Source organism: Lissotriton vulgaris, chromosome 10 (genome assembly GCF_964263255.1).
Source record: "Lissotriton vulgaris chromosome 10, aLisVul1.2, whole genome shotgun sequence".
Taxonomy (NCBI): Eukaryota; Metazoa; Chordata; class Amphibia; order Caudata; family Salamandridae; genus Lissotriton; species Lissotriton vulgaris.
In genome coordinates this window covers 1,035,385,319-1,035,406,643 of record NC_141698.1, presented here as the reverse complement: position 1 = coordinate 1,035,406,643, position 21,325 = coordinate 1,035,385,319, and the positions used below count along the sequence as shown (strand labels likewise).

Genomic DNA, 21,325 nt, shown 5'->3' with positions numbered 1-21,325 from the left:
CTGCTAGGGAGCAAAACTCCTCTTCTGCCTTTGACCAGCTGGCCGAGCTGTATGGGAGACCTCCCAGACCCCAAAGAGGTGATTAAGAGCTTGGGAGTCTGGTTAGAGCAAGACTTATCATTTCGGACCCAAGCTAAGAAAACTGCAGGAGTGTGTTTCGCCCTGTTACGGTCTGCCCGAAAAATGGTCCCTCTTTTACCGGTAACATCGAGGAAGCTGTTGATTCAGGGCCTGATAACATCCAGATTGGATTACAGTAATGCCATCTTTCTGGGCGCCCCTGAATCCACCCTCAAGACACTCCAGCAGGTCCAAAATGCGGCGGCAAGGCTGCTTATGGACGTTCCTAGGACGCAATCAGCGAGACCCGCCTTAAAGGCGCTGCATTGGCTTCCAGTGCGGGAGAGAGTTGTATTTAAGGCACTTTGTACAGCCCATAAAATTCTTTTGGGGAAAGGACCCCTTATTCTAAAGAATTTAGCGATCCCATACAAAGCAAGCAGAACGTTGCGATCTGATCAAAAACACCTTCTTTTAGTCCCCAGAGTTAAAAGGGCCCGCACAGGCGGGAGAAGATTCTCATTTAACACGGCGAAGCTGTGGAACTCGCTCCCTTTAAAATTACGCGCCGAGACCGGCACATTCCGTTTTCGCAAAGGTCTTAAAACCTTTTTGTTTCCCGCTTGAGTGCTTCAAACTGGCCGTTTTTACTATCTGACGGTGTCTGGAAAAGCGCTGGGATGCCTAAGGGTAACTGCGCGCTATATAAAATTTTAAATGATAATAATAATAATAATAATAATTATACTTTGCTGTTTTTTCATGAGATCCTTGAATGAATCAGGAGCTATCCCTACCCCTCTAATCCAACTCTTCTTCATAGGCCTGTGATAAGCTCATGTGTAGCCTCACCCCAGCCTCATCATTCTGGTGCAGCGTTTGGGCCACAGATAAGCAGTGGTTGACTCGCTTTGTGTAAAAGTCTCATTGAAGAAAGAAATCCCCATAAGTGTGGTCATTCAATACCATCACATTGATGAAATAATTCCCCATAGGTATTGTCATTCAACAACCATCTCATTGATGGAGAAAACCCCCACAGGATGGTCATTCAACACATCATCTCATTGATTAAATTAATACCCATAGGTGTGGACATTCAACACACCATCTCATTGATGAAAGAAACCCCCATAGGTATGGTCATCCAACACGCCATCTCATTGATGAATGGTTCAGAAAAGGGGGGTGGTGATGGACAGAGTTTCTGAATAAAGCAGAATACTCCTACCCAGTCAACAGATCAGGGCTTGATCCATCACCGTTTTTTAGCTCACTGCACCATCCCAGCTCAGAACCTGGCTACATGCAAATTAGTCTGTCCCTGGCCCAGCGCATCATGGGAACAGGGCAGACCAAACTACCAAGCCAATTATTTTACTGGAAAGGAATCAAGCTTCCGGGGACCGGTTTCTGGCATTCCAGCCGTCTTCGGCCCGGCTTGCTTGAATCCTGATGGTGCAGTGAGCAAGGGACTCATGTCTGAGTATACCCTTCCACGCTTATGGTGGACAAAACGGTTCAGAAAAGGGGGGTGGTGATGGACAGAGTTTCTGAATAAAGCAGAATACTCCTACCCAGTCAACAGATCAGGGCTTGATCCATCACCGTTTTTTAGCTCACTGCACCATCCCAGCTCAGAACCTGGCTACATGCAAATTAGTCTGTCCCTGGCCCAGTGCATCATGGGAACAGGGCAGACCAAACTACCAAGCCAATTCTTTTACTGGAAAGGAAACTAGCTTCCGGGGACCGGTTTCTGGCATTACAGCCGTTTTCGGCCCGGCTTGCTTGAATCCTGATGGTGCAGTGAGCAAGGGACTCATGTCTGAGTATACCCTTCCACGCTTATGGTGGACAAAACGGTTCAGAAAAGGGGGGTGGTGATGGACAGAGTTTCTGAATAAAGCAGAATACTCCTACCCAGTCAACAGATCAGGGCTTGATCCATCACCGTTTTTTAGCTCACTGCACCATCCCAGCTCAGAACCTGGCTACATACAAATTAGTCTGTCCCTGGCCCAGTGCATCATGGGAACAGGGCAGACCAAACTACCAAGCCAATTCTTTTACTGGAAAGGAAACAAGCTTCCGGGGACCGGTTTCTGGCATTACAGCCGTCTTCGGCCCGGCTTGCTTGAATCCTGATGGTGCAGTGAGCAAGGGACTCATGTCTGAGTATACCCTTCCAGGCTTATGGTGGACAAAACGGTTCAGAAAAGGGGGGTGGTGATGGACAGAGTTTCTGAATAAAGCAGAATACTCCTACCCAGTCAACAGATCAGGGCTTGATCCATCACTGTTTTTTAGCTCACTGCACCATCCCAGCTCAGAACCAGGCTACATGCAAATTAGTCTGTCCCTGGCCCAGTGCATCATGGGAACAGGGCAGACCAAACTACCAAGCCAATTCTTTTACTGGAAAGGAAACAAGCTTCCGGGGACCGGTTTCTGGCATTACAGCCGTCTTCGGTCCGGCTTGCTTGAATCCTGATTGTGCAGTGAGCAAGGGACTCATGTCTGAGTATACCCTTCCACGCTTATGGTGGACAAAACGGTTCAGAAAAGGGGGGTGGTGATGGACAGAGTTTCTGAATAAAGCAGAATACTCCTACCCAGTCAACAGATCAGGGCTTGATCCATCACCGTTTTTTAGCTCACTGCACCATCCCAGCTCAGAACCTGGCTACATGCAAATTAGTCTGTCCGTGGCCCAGTGCATCATGGGAACAGGGCAGACCAAACTACCAAGCCAATTCTTTTACTGGAAAGGAAACAAGCTTCCGGGGACCGGTTTCTGGCATTACAGCCGTCTTCGGCCCGGTTTGCTTGAATCCTGATGGTGCAGTGAGCAAGGGACTCATGCTGAGTATACCCTTCCACGCTTATGGTGGACAAAACGGTTCAGAAAAGGAGGGTGGTGATGGGAAAGGGACAGACTAATTTGCATGTAGCCAGGTTCTGAGCTGGGATGGTGCAGTGAGCTAAAAAACGGTGATGGATCAAGCCCTGATCTCTTGACTGGGTAGGAGTATTCTGCTTAATTCAGAAACTCTGTCCATCACCACCCCCTTTTCTGAATCGTTTTGTCCACCATAAGCGTGGAAGGGTATACTCAGATGTCATTCAACACATCATCTCATTGATTAAATTAATACCCATAGGTGTGGACATTCAACACACCATCTCATTGATGAAAGAAACCCCCATAGGTATGGTCATCCAACACGCCATCTCATTGATGAATGGTTCAGAAAAGGGGGGTGGTGATGGACAGAGTTTCTGAATAAAGCAGAATACTCCTACCCAGTCAACAGATCAGGGCTTGATCCATCACCGTTTTTTAGCTCACTGCACCATCCCAGCTCAGAACCTGGCTACATGCAAATTAGTCTGTCCCTGGCCCAGCGCATCATGGGAACAGGGCAGACCAAACTACCAAGCCAATTATTTTACTGGAAAGGAAACAAGCTTCCGGGGACCGGTTTCTGGCATTCCAGCCGTCTTCGGCCCGGCTTGCTTGAATCCTGATGGTGCAGTGAGCAAGGGACTCATGTCTGAGTATACCCTTCCACGCTTATGGTGGACAAAACGGTTCAGAAAAGGGGGGTGGTGATGGACAGAGTTTCTGAATAAAGCAGAATACTCCTACCCAGTCAACAGATCAGGGCTTGATCCATCACTGTTTTTTAGCTCACTGCACCATCCCAGCTCAGAACCTGGCTACATGCAAATTAGTCTGTCCCTGGCCCAGTGCATCATGGGAACAGGGCAGACCAAACTACCAAGCCAATTCTTTTACTGGAAAGGAAACTAGCTTCCGGGGACCGGTTTCTGGCATTACAGCCGTTTTCGGCCCGGCTTGCTTGAATCCTGATGGTGCAGTGAGCAAGGGACTCATGTCTGAGTATACCCTTCCACGCTTATGGTGGACAAAACGGTTCAGAAAAGGGGGGTGGTGATGGACAGAGTTTCTGAATAAAGCAGAATACTCCTACCCAGTCAACAGATCAGGGCTTGATCCATCACCGTTTTTTAGCTCACTGCACCATCCCAGCTCAGAACCTGGCTACATACAAATTAGTCTGTCCCTGGCCCAGTGCATCATGGGAACAGGGCAGACCAAACTACCAAGCCAATTCTTTTACTGGAAAGGAAACAAGCTTCCGGGGACCGGTTTCTGGCATTACAGCCGTCTTCGGCCCGGCTTGCTTGAATCCTGATGGTGCAGTGAGCAAGGGACTCATGTCTGAGTATACCCTTCCACGCTTATGGTGGACAAAACGGTTCAGAAAAGGGGGGTGGTGATGGACAGAGTTTCTGAATAAAGCAGAATACTCCTATCCAGTCAACAGATCAGGGCTTGATCCATCACTGTTTTTTAGCTCACTGCACCATCCCAGCTCAGAACCAGGCTACATGCAAATTAGTCTGTCCCTGGCCCAGTGCATCATGGGAACAGGGCAGACCAAACTACCAAGTCAATTCTTTTACTGGAAAGGAAACAAGCTTCCGGGGACCGGTTTCTGGCATTACAGCCGTCTTCGGTCCGGCTTGCTTGAATCCTGATGGTGCAGTGAGCAAGGGACTCATGTCTGAGTATACCCTTCCACGCTTATGGTGGACAAAACGGTTCAGAAAAGGGGGGTGGTGATGGACAGAGTTTCTGAATAAAGCAGAATACTCCTACCCAGTCAACAGATCAGGGCTTGATCCATCACCGTTTTTTAGCTCACTGCACCATCCCAGCTCAGAACCTGGCTACATGCAAATTAGTCTGTCCGTGGCCCAGTGCATCATGGGAACAGGGCAGACCAAACTACCAAGCCAATTCTTTTACTGGAAAGGAAACAAGCTTCCGGGGACCGGTTTCTGGCATTACAGCCGTCTTCGGCCCGGTTTGCTTGAATCCTGATGGTGCAGTGAGCAAGGGACTCATGTCTGAGTATACCCTTCCACGCCTATGGTGGACAAAACGGTTCAGAAAAGGGGGGTGGTGATGGACAGAGTTTCTGAATAAAGCAGAATACTCCTACCCAGTCAACAGATCAGGGCTTGATCCATCACCGTTTGTTAGCTCACTGCACCATCCCAGCTCAGAACCTGGCTACATACAAATTAGTCTGTCCCTGGCCCAGTGCATCATTGGAACAGGGCAGACCAAACTACCAAGCCAATTCTTTTACTGGAAAGGAAACAAGCTTCCGGGGACCGGTTTCTGGCATTACAGCCGTCTTCGGCCCGGCTTGCTTGAATCCTGATGGTGCAGTGAGCAAGGGACTCATGTCTGAGTATACCCTTCCACGCTTATGGTGGACAAAACGGTTCAGAAAAGGAGGGTGGTGATGGGACAGGGACAGACTAATTTTTATGTAGCCAGGTTCTGAGCTGGGATGGTGCAGTGAGCTAAAAAACGGTGATGGATCAATCCCTGATCTCTTGACTGGGTAGGAGTATTCTGCTTAATTCAGAAACTCTGTCCATCACCACCCCCTTTTCTGAATCGTTTTGTCCACCATAAGCATGGAAGGGTATACTCAGATGTGAGTCCCTTGTTCATTGCACCATCAGGATTCAAGCAAGCCGGGCAGATGACGGCTGTAATGCCAGAAACCGGTCCCCGGAAGCTTGTTTCCTTCCCAGTGAAAGAATTGGCTTGGTAGTTTGGTTTGCCCTGTTCCCATGATGCACTGGGACAGGGACAGACTAATTTGCATGTAGCCAGGTTCTGAGCTGGGATGGTGCAGTGAGCTAAAAAACGGTGATTGATCAAGCCCTGATCTCTTGACTGGGTAGGAGTATTCTGCTTAATTCAGAAACTCTGTCCATCACCACCCCCTTTTCTGAATCGTTTTGTCCACCATAAGCGTGGAAGGGTATACTCAGATGTGAGTCCCTTGTTCATTGCACCATCAGGATTCAAGCAAGCCGGGCAGATGACGGCTGTAATGCCAGAAACCGGTCCCCGGAAGCTTGTTTCCTTCCCAGTGAAAGAATTGGCTTGGTAGTTTGGTTTGCCCTGTTCCCATGATGCACTGGGACAGGGACAGACTAATTTGCATGTAGCCAGGTTCTGAGCTGGGATGGTGCAGTGAGCTAAAAAACGGTGATTGATCAAGCCCTGATCTCTTGACTGGGTAGGAGTATTCTGCTTAATTCAGAAACTCTGTCCATCACCACCCCCTTTTCTGAATCGTTTTGTCCACCATAAGCGTGGAAGGGTATACTCAGATGTGAGTCCCTTGCTCATTGCACCATCAGGATTCAAGCAAGCCGGGCCGATGACGGCTGTAATGCCAGAAACCGGTCCCCGGAAGCTTGTTTCCTTCCCAGTGAAAGAATTGGCTTGGTAGTTTGGTTTGCCCTGTTCCCATGATGCACTGGGACAGGGACAGACTAATTTGCATGCAGCCAGGTTCTGAGCTGGGATGGTGCAGTGAGCTAAAAAACAGTGATCGATCAAGCCCTGATCTCTTGACTGGGTAGGAGTATTCTGCTTAATTCAGAAACTCTGTCCATCACCACCCCCTTTTCTGAATCTCATTGATGAAGGCAACCCCCCCAGGATGGTCATTCAACACATCATTTCATTGATTAAATTAATACCCATAGGTGTGGTCATTCAACACACCATCCAATTGATTAAAGAAACCCCCATAGGTATGGTCATTCAACACACCATCTCATTGATGAAGGAACCCCCCACAGGGTGGTCATTCAACACATCATCTTATTGATTAAATTAATACCCATAGGTTGGTCATTCAACACACCATCTCATTTATGAAAGAAGCCCTCATAGGTATGGTCATTCAACACATCATCTCATTGATTACATTAATACCCATAGAGTGGTGATTCAACACACCATCTCATTTATGAAAGAAACCCCCATAGGTGTGGTAATTCGACACATCATCTCATTGATGAAGGAAACCCCACCGGATGGTCATTCAACACATCATCTCATTGATGAAAGAAATACCCATAGGTGTGGCCATTCAACACACCATGCTGGCTCTCCAACAGGTTGTTGCTGAATAAATGTTATAGAACTAAGTCCGGTTAAGTGAATGCAGCTTCTCATTTTGTAGCATTCTTATTGTTTGGTTGTAGGGTTGCCTGGGTGGAATGCTGAATGAGATACATCTATACCCTGTATAGATGTATATTTGTATATATATTCAAAAATTGTATATATAAAAGGCATAGTGAATGAGGAATCATGAAATTTAGAATGTACTGGAAATTTACTATAGCTCGTTATTGTATTAGAATACATTTCAAGATGGCCGAAAGTGTTTTTGTTGGCACATTAGTCCACTTTTTATGTTTATGTTTGGTCACATGCACAAGTTTTGTTTAAATGTTCTGTGGAAGAAAGTTATGAGCCTACCTGTGAGCAAGGCGGCAACGCCGAAACGCGTAGGGTGCTCTTTTGATTGCCTCATATACAATAAAGAAAACGTCTTTGTAGGAGACTATTGGATTCTGGCGTAATTTTGCTAAGAGGAGTGCACGCATGCCCTGTTGCGCGGAGAGTGGTATATATATATACACACACACACATATATATATATACACATATATATATATATATATATATACACACACATATATATATATACATGTATATTATAGTTCCATACATAAAAATGTACATGCCTTAAACAGAGGGGTAGAAAGAATTGCAAAGTTCACAACAATATCAGCTCTATCCATGATTGTAGCAGGAGCGCATTATTAAATGATCCGGAGAAAATAAATAAAGTCAAGGAAAAGGTGTAATGATTATCAAATTTCCTTCAGTATTGATTTGAAAAAAGAATATTTTATTAACCACCATTTGTTTCTGTATCTTCTGCAGGCAAGAAGGTGTTACGAGTGCCGTTTACATACCTATCGAGATCACAGTCCACAATGAAGCTGGTGAAGACCTGACCTGTCGCTGCTATCAGCTCAATGACTATGTTGTCAGTCTTCCATCTCCCCAGTATAAGCAGGTTGGTATTGTATTTCATAGTACCGGCTTTAAAAAGGCGAGAAGAGATACTCACCCTTCTAACTAACATTAATAGCAATTTTTCATATTGTTTTGTTTGTTAGATAACTGATACAGACATGATGGAACTTGGTAAATGTTTGAACCTCCATGAGGAACACTGAGATTGACTAGCGAATTGGACAGCTTAACTAATTTTGATTTGGATATGACGCTTATAGGGACAATTGTCTTGTTTTGGCTAATACACCTAAAGTTGGCTTTTTTGTCTACTTTAGATGGGGAATTTAGTAGGTTGGTTCTAGTAGCCTTATGGCCAAAAATGCTTCTGGGTCTTAACATTTGTTAATGGCTAGATTTGTTTGCTAGTCATTCTAACCAATTCTACTCTTCCTCATTTTAGTCTAATGCTAAGCCAGCCCACCCATGGCACTGCAAATGTAGCGTGGAATCCCAGAATATCCTAGTCTCCACTAGACCAAAGTCTGTTTCCTGTAGCGAGAGAACGGGCAGGGTCTAAGGACTATGGCAAGAGTGAATAGGATAAGAAAAAATTAAGACTACCAGTACGTTATTGAGGTATTTCCTTCATGTTATATTCTAACCCCAGTTTATGCTAATTAGATATGCCAAGGGAAAACTTAATGTAAAACTTTAGGACTCTGCAAAAAAACACTTTTCTGCATCAGTTTATCTGGTAAATTAATACAAGTGAGAACAACTGGTAACTCATATCTTTCCATGTAATTCAGAATCCATTCAGTTTACCCTGTGTACTCACTGTGCCACACAGCATGATTGGTAGGTTAAATGTGCTCTCCATTACTGCCATCATAGACTGAGAAAATAACGTCCAAAGAAGTTCTATTTAAAAACAAAGTCTATTACTAATGATCACTCTTCCTCCTGTTTTTTTTCCAAGTCTTATCCATGTTCTTTTGATACATGCTGACACTCGCAGTTGAGGCTGCCTTAGTATCCTCCAAATACCTTTAACTGTAGGCTGCAGGCTTTTCGAGCTTATAAACTTCTTTTCTGCAGAGTATACTGATACCAAATCTAGATTTTGTACTGTGTTTGCTCAAAGTTCTTCACTTTTACAACACTTCACTCTCCATTGATATCCCTGCAGTTTTCAATTTAATTTCCAAATAATCACAATTTAGATTCTTACCGTACTGCTTTTTCCGAATTCACACAATATCAACAAAATAATCAGTTATTCGCTGAAAGGGCAGTAGTAGTTCGAAACTGTCAACATTACCTGTCACAAAGTAAGGAATAAAGGGACCCCCTCTAAGGCAATTTCTTTCAGGTCAGGGAGAAGAGGCGAAACATGAACAATTATAATGGAAAGAACTCCCTCGTGACCTATTAATTTTTCAGGGTAGATACTCCAATTATACAGGCATAATCATTGCAATACAACACATTTCTTTTATTTTTTCATTATTTTTATTTTTATTATTTCTTCATTTGATATTTTCCTTTTTTCATGATTTTTTTAAAAACAGATTTACACATCAAAAGGTATCAAAAATTACTCAAAGTTCACAATTCATTATGTCAAAGATCCTATACATATTGCACCAGGTAGAGAACAAAACCACACATACCACTTTCACTCTATCACATTCACAACTTCACATATCTGGGTTTTATAAACACGTCTTATTAGATGTTAACTCTGTTACTCAAGTATATGACCACTTAGTTAGTAGACAAAGGGGGAACTTGGTCAACGCGTTTTGGTGGGATTTGCACAACGATGGAGACCACCTTCATCAGGTCCCGTCAGACAAGATAAAAGTTCTCTAGATCAGGGAATAACCGAAAAGTTACATATATAAAGAGATCTACATTACTTATATGCCCGTATAACACATTTTTAAACAGAGACATTGTACGGATCGATTAGTATCTTACATGATCATATTCTAATTATACCCCTTGTGACACCTTATAACCCATTCTGTGAATTTTCTGTGAGCGAGATAACAGGGACTCCTTAGAGAACATGAACTAGTGTATATCTACATATCTTTATTCCTCACTCTTCGTTTTTGATCTAACAACCCTTATATAAATTTTAGATTTTAACAGCTCTTATAACTCACTCCAGTAATTCTTCAGACCAGAGTGTCACTGGTACTTCAAGATTCCTTTGAATGGCGCAGTATCCACAATTCTACTATATGTGAAAAGTAATAAAAGGTTGATTCTAACATCCACAGAGTGGAAGCGGTTTTCCATTATAAACCTTATCACTGTCCCCTGTTTACCTTCAGTCAGCTCTGGTGATAAGATTGCAGTGGGAAGTTCTGTTAAGGTTGCTGCAATATAGCTATCTTGTAGTTGTCTTCCTCTCTGGAAAGGGACAAAAACCGATGGATCTCATAAACAATAGGTCTAACTAGCCTACTAGTGACCATAATTTCCATGGGGACCCTATATTACCTTAAAAATCCCACCAAATAGGTCCCCTCTGGGATTCCATGGGATGAGGATGTTGACCGGAAAGACCTTGCTTCAAAGTTGTTTTGTTGACCAAGAAGACACCTGTGTGTAATTTAGGGAGTTTTAACAGACACATACCTTGATAATTTCTACACAGCATGTAAAACTTCCCATACTTCCCTTTGTGGCGAAATAAATACCGTAATATTATTTGCTTCCCAACTCAAGTTAAGGTTTCCTTGTTCGTTTCTTTTCCTTCTTTTGCCCAAAATGTCAAATAATCTCAGTCACCAGTTCCTGCGCAGTACGTCACGTCACTGTTTGAGTAATAAGGAGAAAATTACCAAAATGTATTACTTTGGTATATAAGGTGCATAATACTTAATGTTATATCTTATTTATCAAGCTGTCTGCTCTACTTTTTTCTTATATTGTTCCCTTAGTCTCATATAGAGACTAGCACAATAGTGTCAAGACTCGGTATTTCATAAACGTCCTTTGTCCCTCAAGACACAGGTCTAAGCGCCTTCCCCAGATTTATCTGCAATGCTACGAAGATCCTTATCCACTATTCAGGGATTAACCATGCATTATATTAGGGATACGCGTAGGGGCTTTGCTTGCTTACCGCTTACGTCCTGTGTCTCTCCTCCATCAACATCCGTCTCCCTACGTGGTGCTACCGCGAACAAGACTCAGTCCGTTTAAGCAACAGTCTTATATACCTAAGTTACAGCGCGCAATCATCATGATTTAAGATACCTGGGTCCTTTTAAATAGGAGTTTCTTTTTTGCCCAACTACTCTCATCACATGGTGTACATGGCCCAATCCCATACTGATATATCTTGCATATTAGTGACGTCGAAGTGTATAGCCAGTAGCATGAATGTTATTGGGCAGGTCTCACTTCAGGGCATGATCATAAACAACGGACTTACTAGTGTGGTCACGCCACACCATTTTGGAACGGTCTATCTTTACACCTATAAGGTGGCTTATGATGGTAATATACGTTGTTCTCTGTGTTATAAACATCTAGATTCACGATCGATTAAGTTTCGTGAAAAAAATATACGACCATCAAGATAAAAAGGATTCTGCATACGCAGAAACTCCCCACCACTCGCGTAGTACATTGATTCATTTCTTAATTTTATTACATAGTTTAACTCTACAGCGGAAATATTTAGATTATACAACTGCAGTAATTTTATGAAATTAAATTTGCAGGTTGCTGTATATCATTCCAATGATTGAAAAAATAGAAAAGTCTCTCTACAGATAATATGAATTTCAATGTACAGTACCATAATTAGAGCAAAATAATCAATAATGGGCTCATTAGCAGAGAGTTATCACACCATCTTAGATAGGTCTATTATGTACACATCTAAAGTGACTTATGACGATGATGTACATTTTTCACAATATTCCATGCACCTTCCCAGTAGGGTCACCAAAATTCACAACAGACTCTATACTGGTTATAAGATCCAACTACCATATTCAGGGAATTTAATATTTACAGTTAATCTCTATACATCTCGAACTGCATTGGTGAGACAACGATATAGTTTAAACTTCTATATTTGAAAAAATTCATAAAGTTGTATCAATCTCACAGATGCAGTAATATTATAGAGTTCAATTTAGGCTTCCTTCATACCAACCTAATGATTGCAGACAAGGCAGGATTTTTATATCAGTCATAAACGGATAGATAAACAAGTTTTGAACGTTGGATGCTTTCACTGTTATTTGACATACACCAAAAGTACCCAAAATGATCTTACTGTAGAGACACTCACAGATATATATATATAGATGACATCTACAATCTCTATATTATATCTATACGATTTCTACCCTTTGTGCATATGTCTATCTGTAAATCTAAGGTTACCATGGTTGAGTAATGTTCCACTGGATTTCCTCATTTAGTCCATTTTTTACAGTATCCATAGAAAAAATCCAAAAGTATTCTCTCCTTTTGCGAATAATGTCCATGGGAGTCCCTGCTTGGTTTCTTACTTTTTCCAGGATACACCATTTCGCATCTTTTTCTGAATGTTGTTTACTTAAAAAATGGCGTACCAACGATGCCTCCATTATCCTGTTTCGTATTGATGACTTATGTTCGCTGTATCGCACCCTGAACTCGCGTGATGTTTCTCCAACATAAGACAAGCTGCAGGGGCAGGTTATACTATAGATGATGTTTTGGCTTCTACAATTGGTGAGGTCTCTTAATTTAAAACTCCTCCCCTGATACTCGAGAGAGTCAGTGACTATAGCTGAATCACAGGCATGGTAAGATCCACACCTGTGATTACCTATCACCATAGGTAAACCTGTGATCGTAGCCTGGCGCAACCTATCTGGTACCTGAGGTCTTGTGTGTACTAGTAAGTCACGAAGGTTTCAGTTTCTGCGAAAAGCCACCAGAGGTGGATCTAGCTTAGTTTCTTCTTCACATGTATTCAGAATTTTCCAGTTTTTCTGAATAATGTTCTTTATTTTGAAGTTGAAGGGGGAGTGATTGACCACACAGACCACCTGATCTTTTGGGGTACGATGTGTTCCATCCAAGAGGGCATCCCGATTATAATATTTCGCCCTCTTGTATGCTTGATGGACTAACCTCTTTGGGTAACCTCTGGCTAGCAGTCTCAGCTTCAGTGCATCACCGTGTTTGTGGAATTCCATCATGCTAGTGCAGTTTCTTCGAATACGAAGAAATTCACCAAATGGTATTGGATCTTTTTGAATGTTAGGGTGATAGCTCTGATAATGTAGGATGGTATTCTTCGCAGTGGGTTTGCGGAATAGGCTCACCTCTAACTGCAGATGTGTACCCAAAATCATGATATCAAGTAACTCCACACATTGTGTACTACTCTTCGCAGTGAATTTCAAATTCTGGTCGCTCGCATTCAACATCATCACATAGTTTTCAAGGGAAGCTTGATCTCCTCGCCAAATGAAAAAAAATGTTGTCAATGAAACGTCTCCATGTAATGACATTGTCAAAAAATGGAGCTGCCTCATTAAAAACAATTCTTCTCTCCCATTCTCCCATATAAATGTTTGCAACACTGGGGGCACAAGAGGCCCCCATGCTGGTACCCTTAATTTGTTGATGGAGGGATCCATTAAATTAAAAAAAGTTGTTAAGAAGGACAATTTCCAAACATTCTAGAATGAAACCATCCGGTCTCTCACCTGGGGTCCTTTGGAGGAGGGCTGCTACTGATTGTAACGCCTGACATTGAGGGATGTTGGTGTACAGCGCCTCAATGTCAAGCGTCACCAATATTTCAGTTTCAGGATCGAATTGCATGCCCCCTAACTTCCCAATGATGTCTCCCGTATCTCGAATGAATGAAGCATATGTCCCGGTCAAAGGGCAAAGGTACGTGTCAACGTATTTTGATAACGACTCAGTACTTGAGCCTACAGTCGATATAATAGGCCTCATGGGTGGATTTGTCACAACCTTTTGGATCTTTGGAAGACCATATAGGGCTGGCGGTATCGGGCAGGACTTATTTAAAAATTCGTACTCTTGCTTGCAAATGTCACCCCGTTCTAGTGCCTTTGCTGTGGTGTCTTCAATAAGATCCTTAAGCTTAGATAACTCTCTCGGGTGCGATTTTTTTGTAGTGATGGGGAACTGCCAACATATTGTCTATTTTCTCATCATACTCAGATTTATTCATCACTGCTATCCCATCTCCCTTGTCGCAGGGTTTAATGATAAGGTCTTTATTTGATTTAATATTAGACAGTGCTTTATTTTCTATTATAGATAGATTATTCTGCACCGTCGCAAGACGTTTAACAACTTTTGCGACTTCCTTGAGCACATTCTGCTAATAAATATGCACTTCTGGACCCACCATGTCTAAGGTGGGGGTAAATTGAGAGGGAGGTTTGCACATAAAACGATTCACATTGTCTGTTATTATGGAGCGATCTTGAAAGAACTTTTTTAGTCTTACTTTCCTAAAGAAAGAAAACAAATCTTGATGTAATTTAAACAGATTTGGACGAGTGCTGGGAACAAATGATAAGCCCCTACTAAGTAGTGCATGCTCATCTGAGCTTAAATTTATAGATGACAGATTAAAAATTGGCAGAGTAGACATAATTGTCTTGAAATGTCTTTGATATGATTCCTGAGCCTGAACAAAATTCTTTGGCCCACCCAACTTACTTGTATGCTTTGGTCTGCCCCAAATCTGTTCTCCAGTGTTATGGGAAATGCAGACCCAAAACTGAGACAAAGACTTTGATGAAATATATTTTGCAATATTCTAAATCCAACACTAGAAGGCAGGAGAGTGCACAGCAAGTGGCTAGACTCCAACACAGCAAGCTCAACCCGAAGTAACGTTTTCCAGACTTCAACAGAGGTGCCCCTTTACGGAGTACCATCGGAAGGGCCCATGGATTGTCTGAGATGTGAAGTTCTCCCAGGGAATACTTTCCTATTTATGATTCTCTGTGAAAACAGATAAACCTTCTCTCTGGACTGCCACTTTACTCACTGAGCAACCCACTTTCAAATTTAACTTAATTTCTTTATGAAGGAAAGAAGAAGCCCTGCTTCTTAGTGAGACATGGTTTACACCGATATGAAATTGAGTTCAGTCGTCTTCATTTTATGTATTTAGTACAGCATGAGCTCTGTTTCACACATGAGACTCCCATAATTCTCTGTGGAAGGGACATGATGCTATTCTGAAACACTTCCTGATGGTAGGGAGAATAATTTTATAAAGTGTATTGAGCAATAGAAATGGGTGGTATATGTGCAAAATCTATTGAAAGCGTGGACTTTTTCACTCTTGTAAACTGTAAAATAAAGTAATTTTAAAGGCACCTGCGGTGAACAGTTGACAAGCTGAAACATTTTGAATGCCTTGAGAGTGAACAACTGTTTTGCATAGAACTACTTTATGGATCTTCGGCCTTACTTTTAGCTACTCGACTGCCTTCTGGTGAGATTTTTACATATACTTGATAATCCATCAGCAAGTTACTAATATAGGGAGCTTTGCAGAACCAGTATAGTTTCCAGTGAAATCGATCCCTTTGTTAAGACAATACCTGGTCGAAAGCAGAAATGAAAACAAGGAATTATGACACCTGGTGGAAAGACATCACCCCTCTACAGCTGCCTGTCAGGAGAAGTAGCTCTGTCTCATCTGATTAGTAGTCTTTTCCAAATGGAAGGTCTTGCTTCTTGTGCCTTTAGTTTACCAGACCTGAGATATCCCAAAACATAAGCTGTGCTGTCTCTCTTCATGATGCTAGTCTTGTCTAGGTCAAAGATATACAAGATCTGATACACAGGGATTCAGAAGATCCAAGCTATGATTCCAATTGGTGTGTCTAACAACCTCTTCTTGAGTGATGCCCTCCCAAAATTTCTGTCATAAACGGAGACCATTTTTTATTCCATACATCTAAAATATTTACCAAATGATAACATTTTAGCAATCATTTAACTCAAGGAAGGTAGGGGCATCTGACCCTGGACAACCAGTAGAGCATGATCCTCCTTCCAGCAGCAGCTTTCAACAGATGAGGCCATAAGAGGACAGGCAGATATTAAGTCAGGCTAATCTGATTTCTTTCCCATGGCAGTACTTAAAACCGTCGCCTCCACCCTAAATAAGAAAATTGCAGCCATTGTCAATCTGTTGTCTACCACATGACGCTTCCCTTGAAGACCGGATACCTTCACTCTGATGCCGTGGTCGTGCCCGCCCACACGTGTCACATTGCACACTGGAGGGATGAGTCGAGAGCTGGGGGAAGCAGCGCAGAAAGTTGGAAAGTTGCAGCTACTGGGGGAGCTTGTGGAGCCTACCGGACGCTGCTGGTGAAGCTTGCCTTGTTATACATCACCTGCCATTACCCGTCTTCACCTTGTCTTGTACCAGTGGCTCATGGCCTGTCCTGCTTGAGGTTGGCGTTGGGTTGGTGCAGATGATACCGCTGCTACCGGGCCGTCTGCAACCACTGTGCCTGGTCACCTTGTGGAGAAAGGAGGGCACAGGTGTATGGCAGGGAGGTAGGGTGGTCAGCTGCAGCGGGTTAAATGCTGCACCGTGTTAATCGCAACCATCCTCATCATCATCCATCATCCCTTGCAGCTCAATGTGTGTGGAGGCGGTGGCTCCTGGGCCAGGGGGAGGAGGTGAGTGCCATCAGTGCTGTGGTTTCCTGGAGCATTACCTTGCTGAGTGGCTGTTTTGCCAAAGCTTAGTCGTTCTCCGTACTGCACCTTAGACTTCTAGAACCGTCTGTTTGACCCGGATGAATATCTCTGGCAGCTCTAAACTTTTCGTAGGCCTTGTACTTTCTCTCAAGGAGTGCCTCCTATTAGCCTCTGATTGCTAGTAAAAGGCCACCACTTCTGAATTCTCTCCACATTTGCGTCTAAATCCACAGTGGTTAAGCTGCTGAGAAGACCAGCTGCTGGGGACTAGTGCCCATGACCACTCAGTTAGCACACCCCTGGCACGTCATTGTCTCTCCTCACATTACGTGCTATAGACAATCTTGTTGAGGCGGTGGAACATCTCCTACAGCCGGAGAATTCTTGCTTCAACAGGGCAGTCCATAAAAAGACGCAAGAGGCCCCCATCTTCAAGAAAAAATCTGGCAGACCTATGACTACAGCTCCTACTTCCTACGAGAATCAATTAGGGAAGAAAGTTGAAGATAGCACCCCCTTTTGTATTTCTCCTACACTTCAACCTATTCCAGTACCCTTAGAACCCATGGTTATATGTACTAATCGCTTCCCTGCCCTAGTCGCAAGTGATGTGCCCCCTAGAAATATCAGAACACTTGCTTCCCCAGCCCTGCAGCTGAAGAGGTGGAGGACTATGGTGCCCCAATACTCCACTCCACAGCTGAGCCATTTATCCCTAGGCACCCCCTGCTGAACCCCAACCAAAATCCCTATTCTCCCACCAGGACGATATTCATGATTGGGGTCCCAAAACTTCCCTCACAAGCCAGAGAAGATGAGGCTTCTCTAATTAATAACGGAATCCATTGGATCCGTAATGTCTGGAACTTCAATAGTGTCATTCATGCAGACATAACAAGGGCCTCTCTAATTCCCTCTTCTGAAAATTTGGATTGCATCACACTGGAGTTCACTCATCCTATTGTCAATGGGCTGTTCTTAATGCAATCTTGAGTCAATATCCTTACAACTTCTCAGAACCTATTTAAAATAGGGTATTGACTAATGAAGAAGAGCAACATTGAGGTATTCCCCAAATGTTGGGCCCATGCATAAAAATAATCCCTAAAGTAGCATTGCAACTGACAGATATTAGTATATGTAATCAACTAAGAGCTTGCAATGGCAGAACCAAATCTGAGAGACACCCGACATTCACCAGAAATATGTATGAGTCGTATTGATTACTTCTTTGTGTCAATACAATTTTGGGCAAACATCAAAGATATGGAAGCTCTCTGTAGGACAGAAAGGGACCACTTTCCCCTTATTCTAGCTCTCCATGTCATTGTAAGAAGGGCCGATAGGGAATTAAGCATAACTCGTGGTGCCCAGACAGTGAGCAATAACTGTAAAACGGACAAATGGGGAAGCATAGTGAATAACGAGGCCCTCTATGCCCATATTTATCACAATTTGATCCCTACCATATCATTCTTAGCTGGTTCAGTGTTAACCCCCAATGAGATTATGAGTCCACGCCAAATGGTTTGAGGACCTAAAAATACAGTTTTTACCAAGCCCTTAATTAGAAAGAATTTCTCAGGGTCAACAGATGCAACATGGTACAACAAGACCTGTAGAGTGGAAAAAAGCCATGTTTTAGGTGCCCTCAAAGGGAGTTTGCCCCGCAATGTCAAGGAGATCACCAGACCTGACTGCAAACAAGCCCACAAACTTGCTAAAACCAACTGGACTTTATATAGTTGTTCTTCCCCACTTACAAACTGTGACTCTCAAAACAAGACTGGCCAACCCCAAGTCAGTGCTGTGCGACCATTCCTTCTTAACACAGATTTTTTTCTTTGAGGTTGTGCTCCTCTTCAACAATACTGGGGTCAAATCTGCCATAATTTCCCAGGAAACAGGGATGGCACCTGGGCTGGATCAAGTCCCAGTGGACCTCTTTTCCTCAGAACTAGCCATCTGGGTTTTTCTTACCTCACCTGCATTTTTGACACCAGCCTGACAGGCACAGATATTCCCAAGTCATGGAAAAGGGTAGAGATTATTCCCATCCACAAAAAAAGGATCAAAACTGGATCCGGGGAATTACTAGCGAATCAACCTTATTGACTCAAGTCAGAAAATGTTCTGTAAAGGTATTTCGGAAAGTTTGCTCTCTTGGATTGTAGAAAGAAGAATCTCAACTCAATTCCTGGCTGACTTCTGTCCCAAGACCAGTACGATTGATCAGGTTTTTAGGTTCCAGCTGGTTAGATAGAAATAGGTTGTTTTGGGTGGTGGTAGTCTTCATGCCTCTTTTGTAGATCTTAAAGCAGCATTTTACATGGTCCCCAGGGATAGATTGTTGAGAACCCTTCTTACCATCATCATATGACTTTCCTGCAATATTTTCTCTCCGGTCCAATTGGGAATCAACTGGCCCATTTGGAGTTGATAAAATAGTCTGGCGGGGCTGTGTACTTGCCCCACATTATTTTTGTTATTTGTTAACAAATGTATAGACTACTTGGTGGCCTGTGGCAACAACTCCCCGGTTCTTGGGTCGAATAGGATTCCAGCTTTGTTGTTTGCAGTTGATACGCTGTTGATATCAGCGACATCCAACGACCCAGAGACCCTCCTGAGCAAGTTTGGTCTCTTTTGTTTAGACCATGGCCTTAAGATAAATGAAAGTAAAACCACATGTATGATGATTCATCTGCACAGAGTCTTTAAAATAACAATATTGCTTGAGGGGAAATGGATTCAGAGAGAGCATGAATTTGATTACCTTTGCCTCTGTCCAGCACTAATTACTGGGTAAATCAAGTTACTAAATGGACCCTCATCCTGAAATACAGAGTGGCAGCATTACTAAAATTTGCAAATAATTATTCTATCCATCCAGTCTCTCTGATCCTCGAAGCATGGAGGGCCCAAGCTATTGCTGCAGGTATCTAAGGTGCAGAACTGTGGGTTTATGTAAACCTCGACGCATTGGTGGCAGAGAATAACTTCTTGATAATGGTACTTAAAATGTCCCAAAGCACCCCTCTAAGTCTTCAAACTTGACTTAGGAACCCGCCCCATTGCCCATCTACTTCGACTCAGACCAATTTTGTATTGGTTTTGAGTCTGGTCGACCCCTAAGTTGGCTAATTACATAGAGGGTCTTCAAGAGGTTTAGGATAGGTCCCAGGGTGGGAGAAAGCTGCTGTTGCTGGCCTTTGTGAAACAGACATGCTCCTCACTAGCCTTGCAAAAGAATTGGTCAGATCCAAGTTCGATATCCCCTCTTGGAAATAAAAACCCTGAAGGCAATGTACTGGGATCAGGTGGGGTCTGAACTACTCCATCGGCCGGGCTGGGGAAACAGATCACATCTCTCCTAGAATTGAAGCCATTCTCTTCTCTAGAGAAACATATGGATGAAATAGACCCCCTCATTCACAAAAGCATTGTACATCAGATTTAGGTTGGGCATCTTACCTTTAGAAACTGCCACCAGCAAGTGGAAAGCCAATCACGGGGGTTCCAATTCCAGCCCTGCATGTGGAAAAGCCAAATACAGATCTGTTCTTTGCATCAGGCACATTAACCCACTGTGCTACTTTATGGTGGGTCAAAACTGCCTCTAGACAAAACTTTGATCTCTCTAGCAGGAACATTAATCATAAGAGTTATCATGTTGTTTTTATTGCTGCCTGAAAACTGGACGCACAAAGAACTTTGCAGAAGTTGCTTTTAAATTTTACATTATTTCTAAACACAGCACCCCACCCTGAGATGAGTGCCCTCCCTCCAGGTCAGCGCCCAGTGCAGCCGCACCACCCTAAAGCAGGCCCTGGCTTAAACTCCCAATATTCACTAAGGCCACTGCATCAGCCGCTGGTACAAAACCACATGGAACACAATACAACCTCAATGTCATATTAAGGTATTAAATAGCATCCTCTTTCCTAGCTATAATGACCCTTGAGTCTACACTGAATCGTTTAATGCATGGATTATTACTTGTGTGATGTTTATAGCCTCTAATATGTCAAACAAACCACACAGAACAAAGACCCTCTGCGCCGTTGTCAAATGGCAAGCCTTGCTTGCTGCACTGCAGTTCAAATTTAAGAATGCAAATATAACGACACTGCCAAATTTACCTACAGAGCTGCTTTACATTCATACCATTATGCTATACATTCTGCTCATGCTTCCTTTCTGACTGATAGAAAGATCCTGCTGCCAACTCTCTTCTTTTAAAATCCTAAAGCTTCTAATAAAAGCATCCCCTTTCAATGGATCTCTACATTAGCTTAGACACCTTCTTCCATGAAAAAAATTGCCTCCAGCAACAAACATGTAGACCTCTTCCTGCCAGCTAACATCCTTCTTGACTTCGAATCTAAATCCTATTTAAAGTCAGGCTTCTTACTTACAGAATTTACTCTTATTACTTTGAAAGTGACTAATACTCTGGCAACATTGGTTAAGGGTCTGATTACGACATTGGCTGATGCCTCATACGGGAGAACGCTGCAAAGTCCACAGCTTCTCCAACCTTCTACAACAACCACACCGGGCAGGAGGTGGTGT

The 21,325-nt window shown here is 43.1% G+C and overlaps 1 protein-coding gene across 1 annotated transcript in view; it reads left to right on the top strand.

The window, feature by feature from the left end:
* Window positions 1-21,325, top strand: part of GGCT (gamma-glutamylcyclotransferase) — a 178,447-nt gene that overhangs the window by 139,118 nt on the left and 18,004 nt on the right. Inside the window, exon 3 of the mRNA XM_086942081.1 lies at window positions 7,928-8,063. Within this exon, the coding sequence (XP_086798207.1) occupies window positions 7,928-8,063 (136 nt within the window). The remainder of the gene's footprint in view (window positions 1-7,927; window positions 8,064-21,325) is intronic.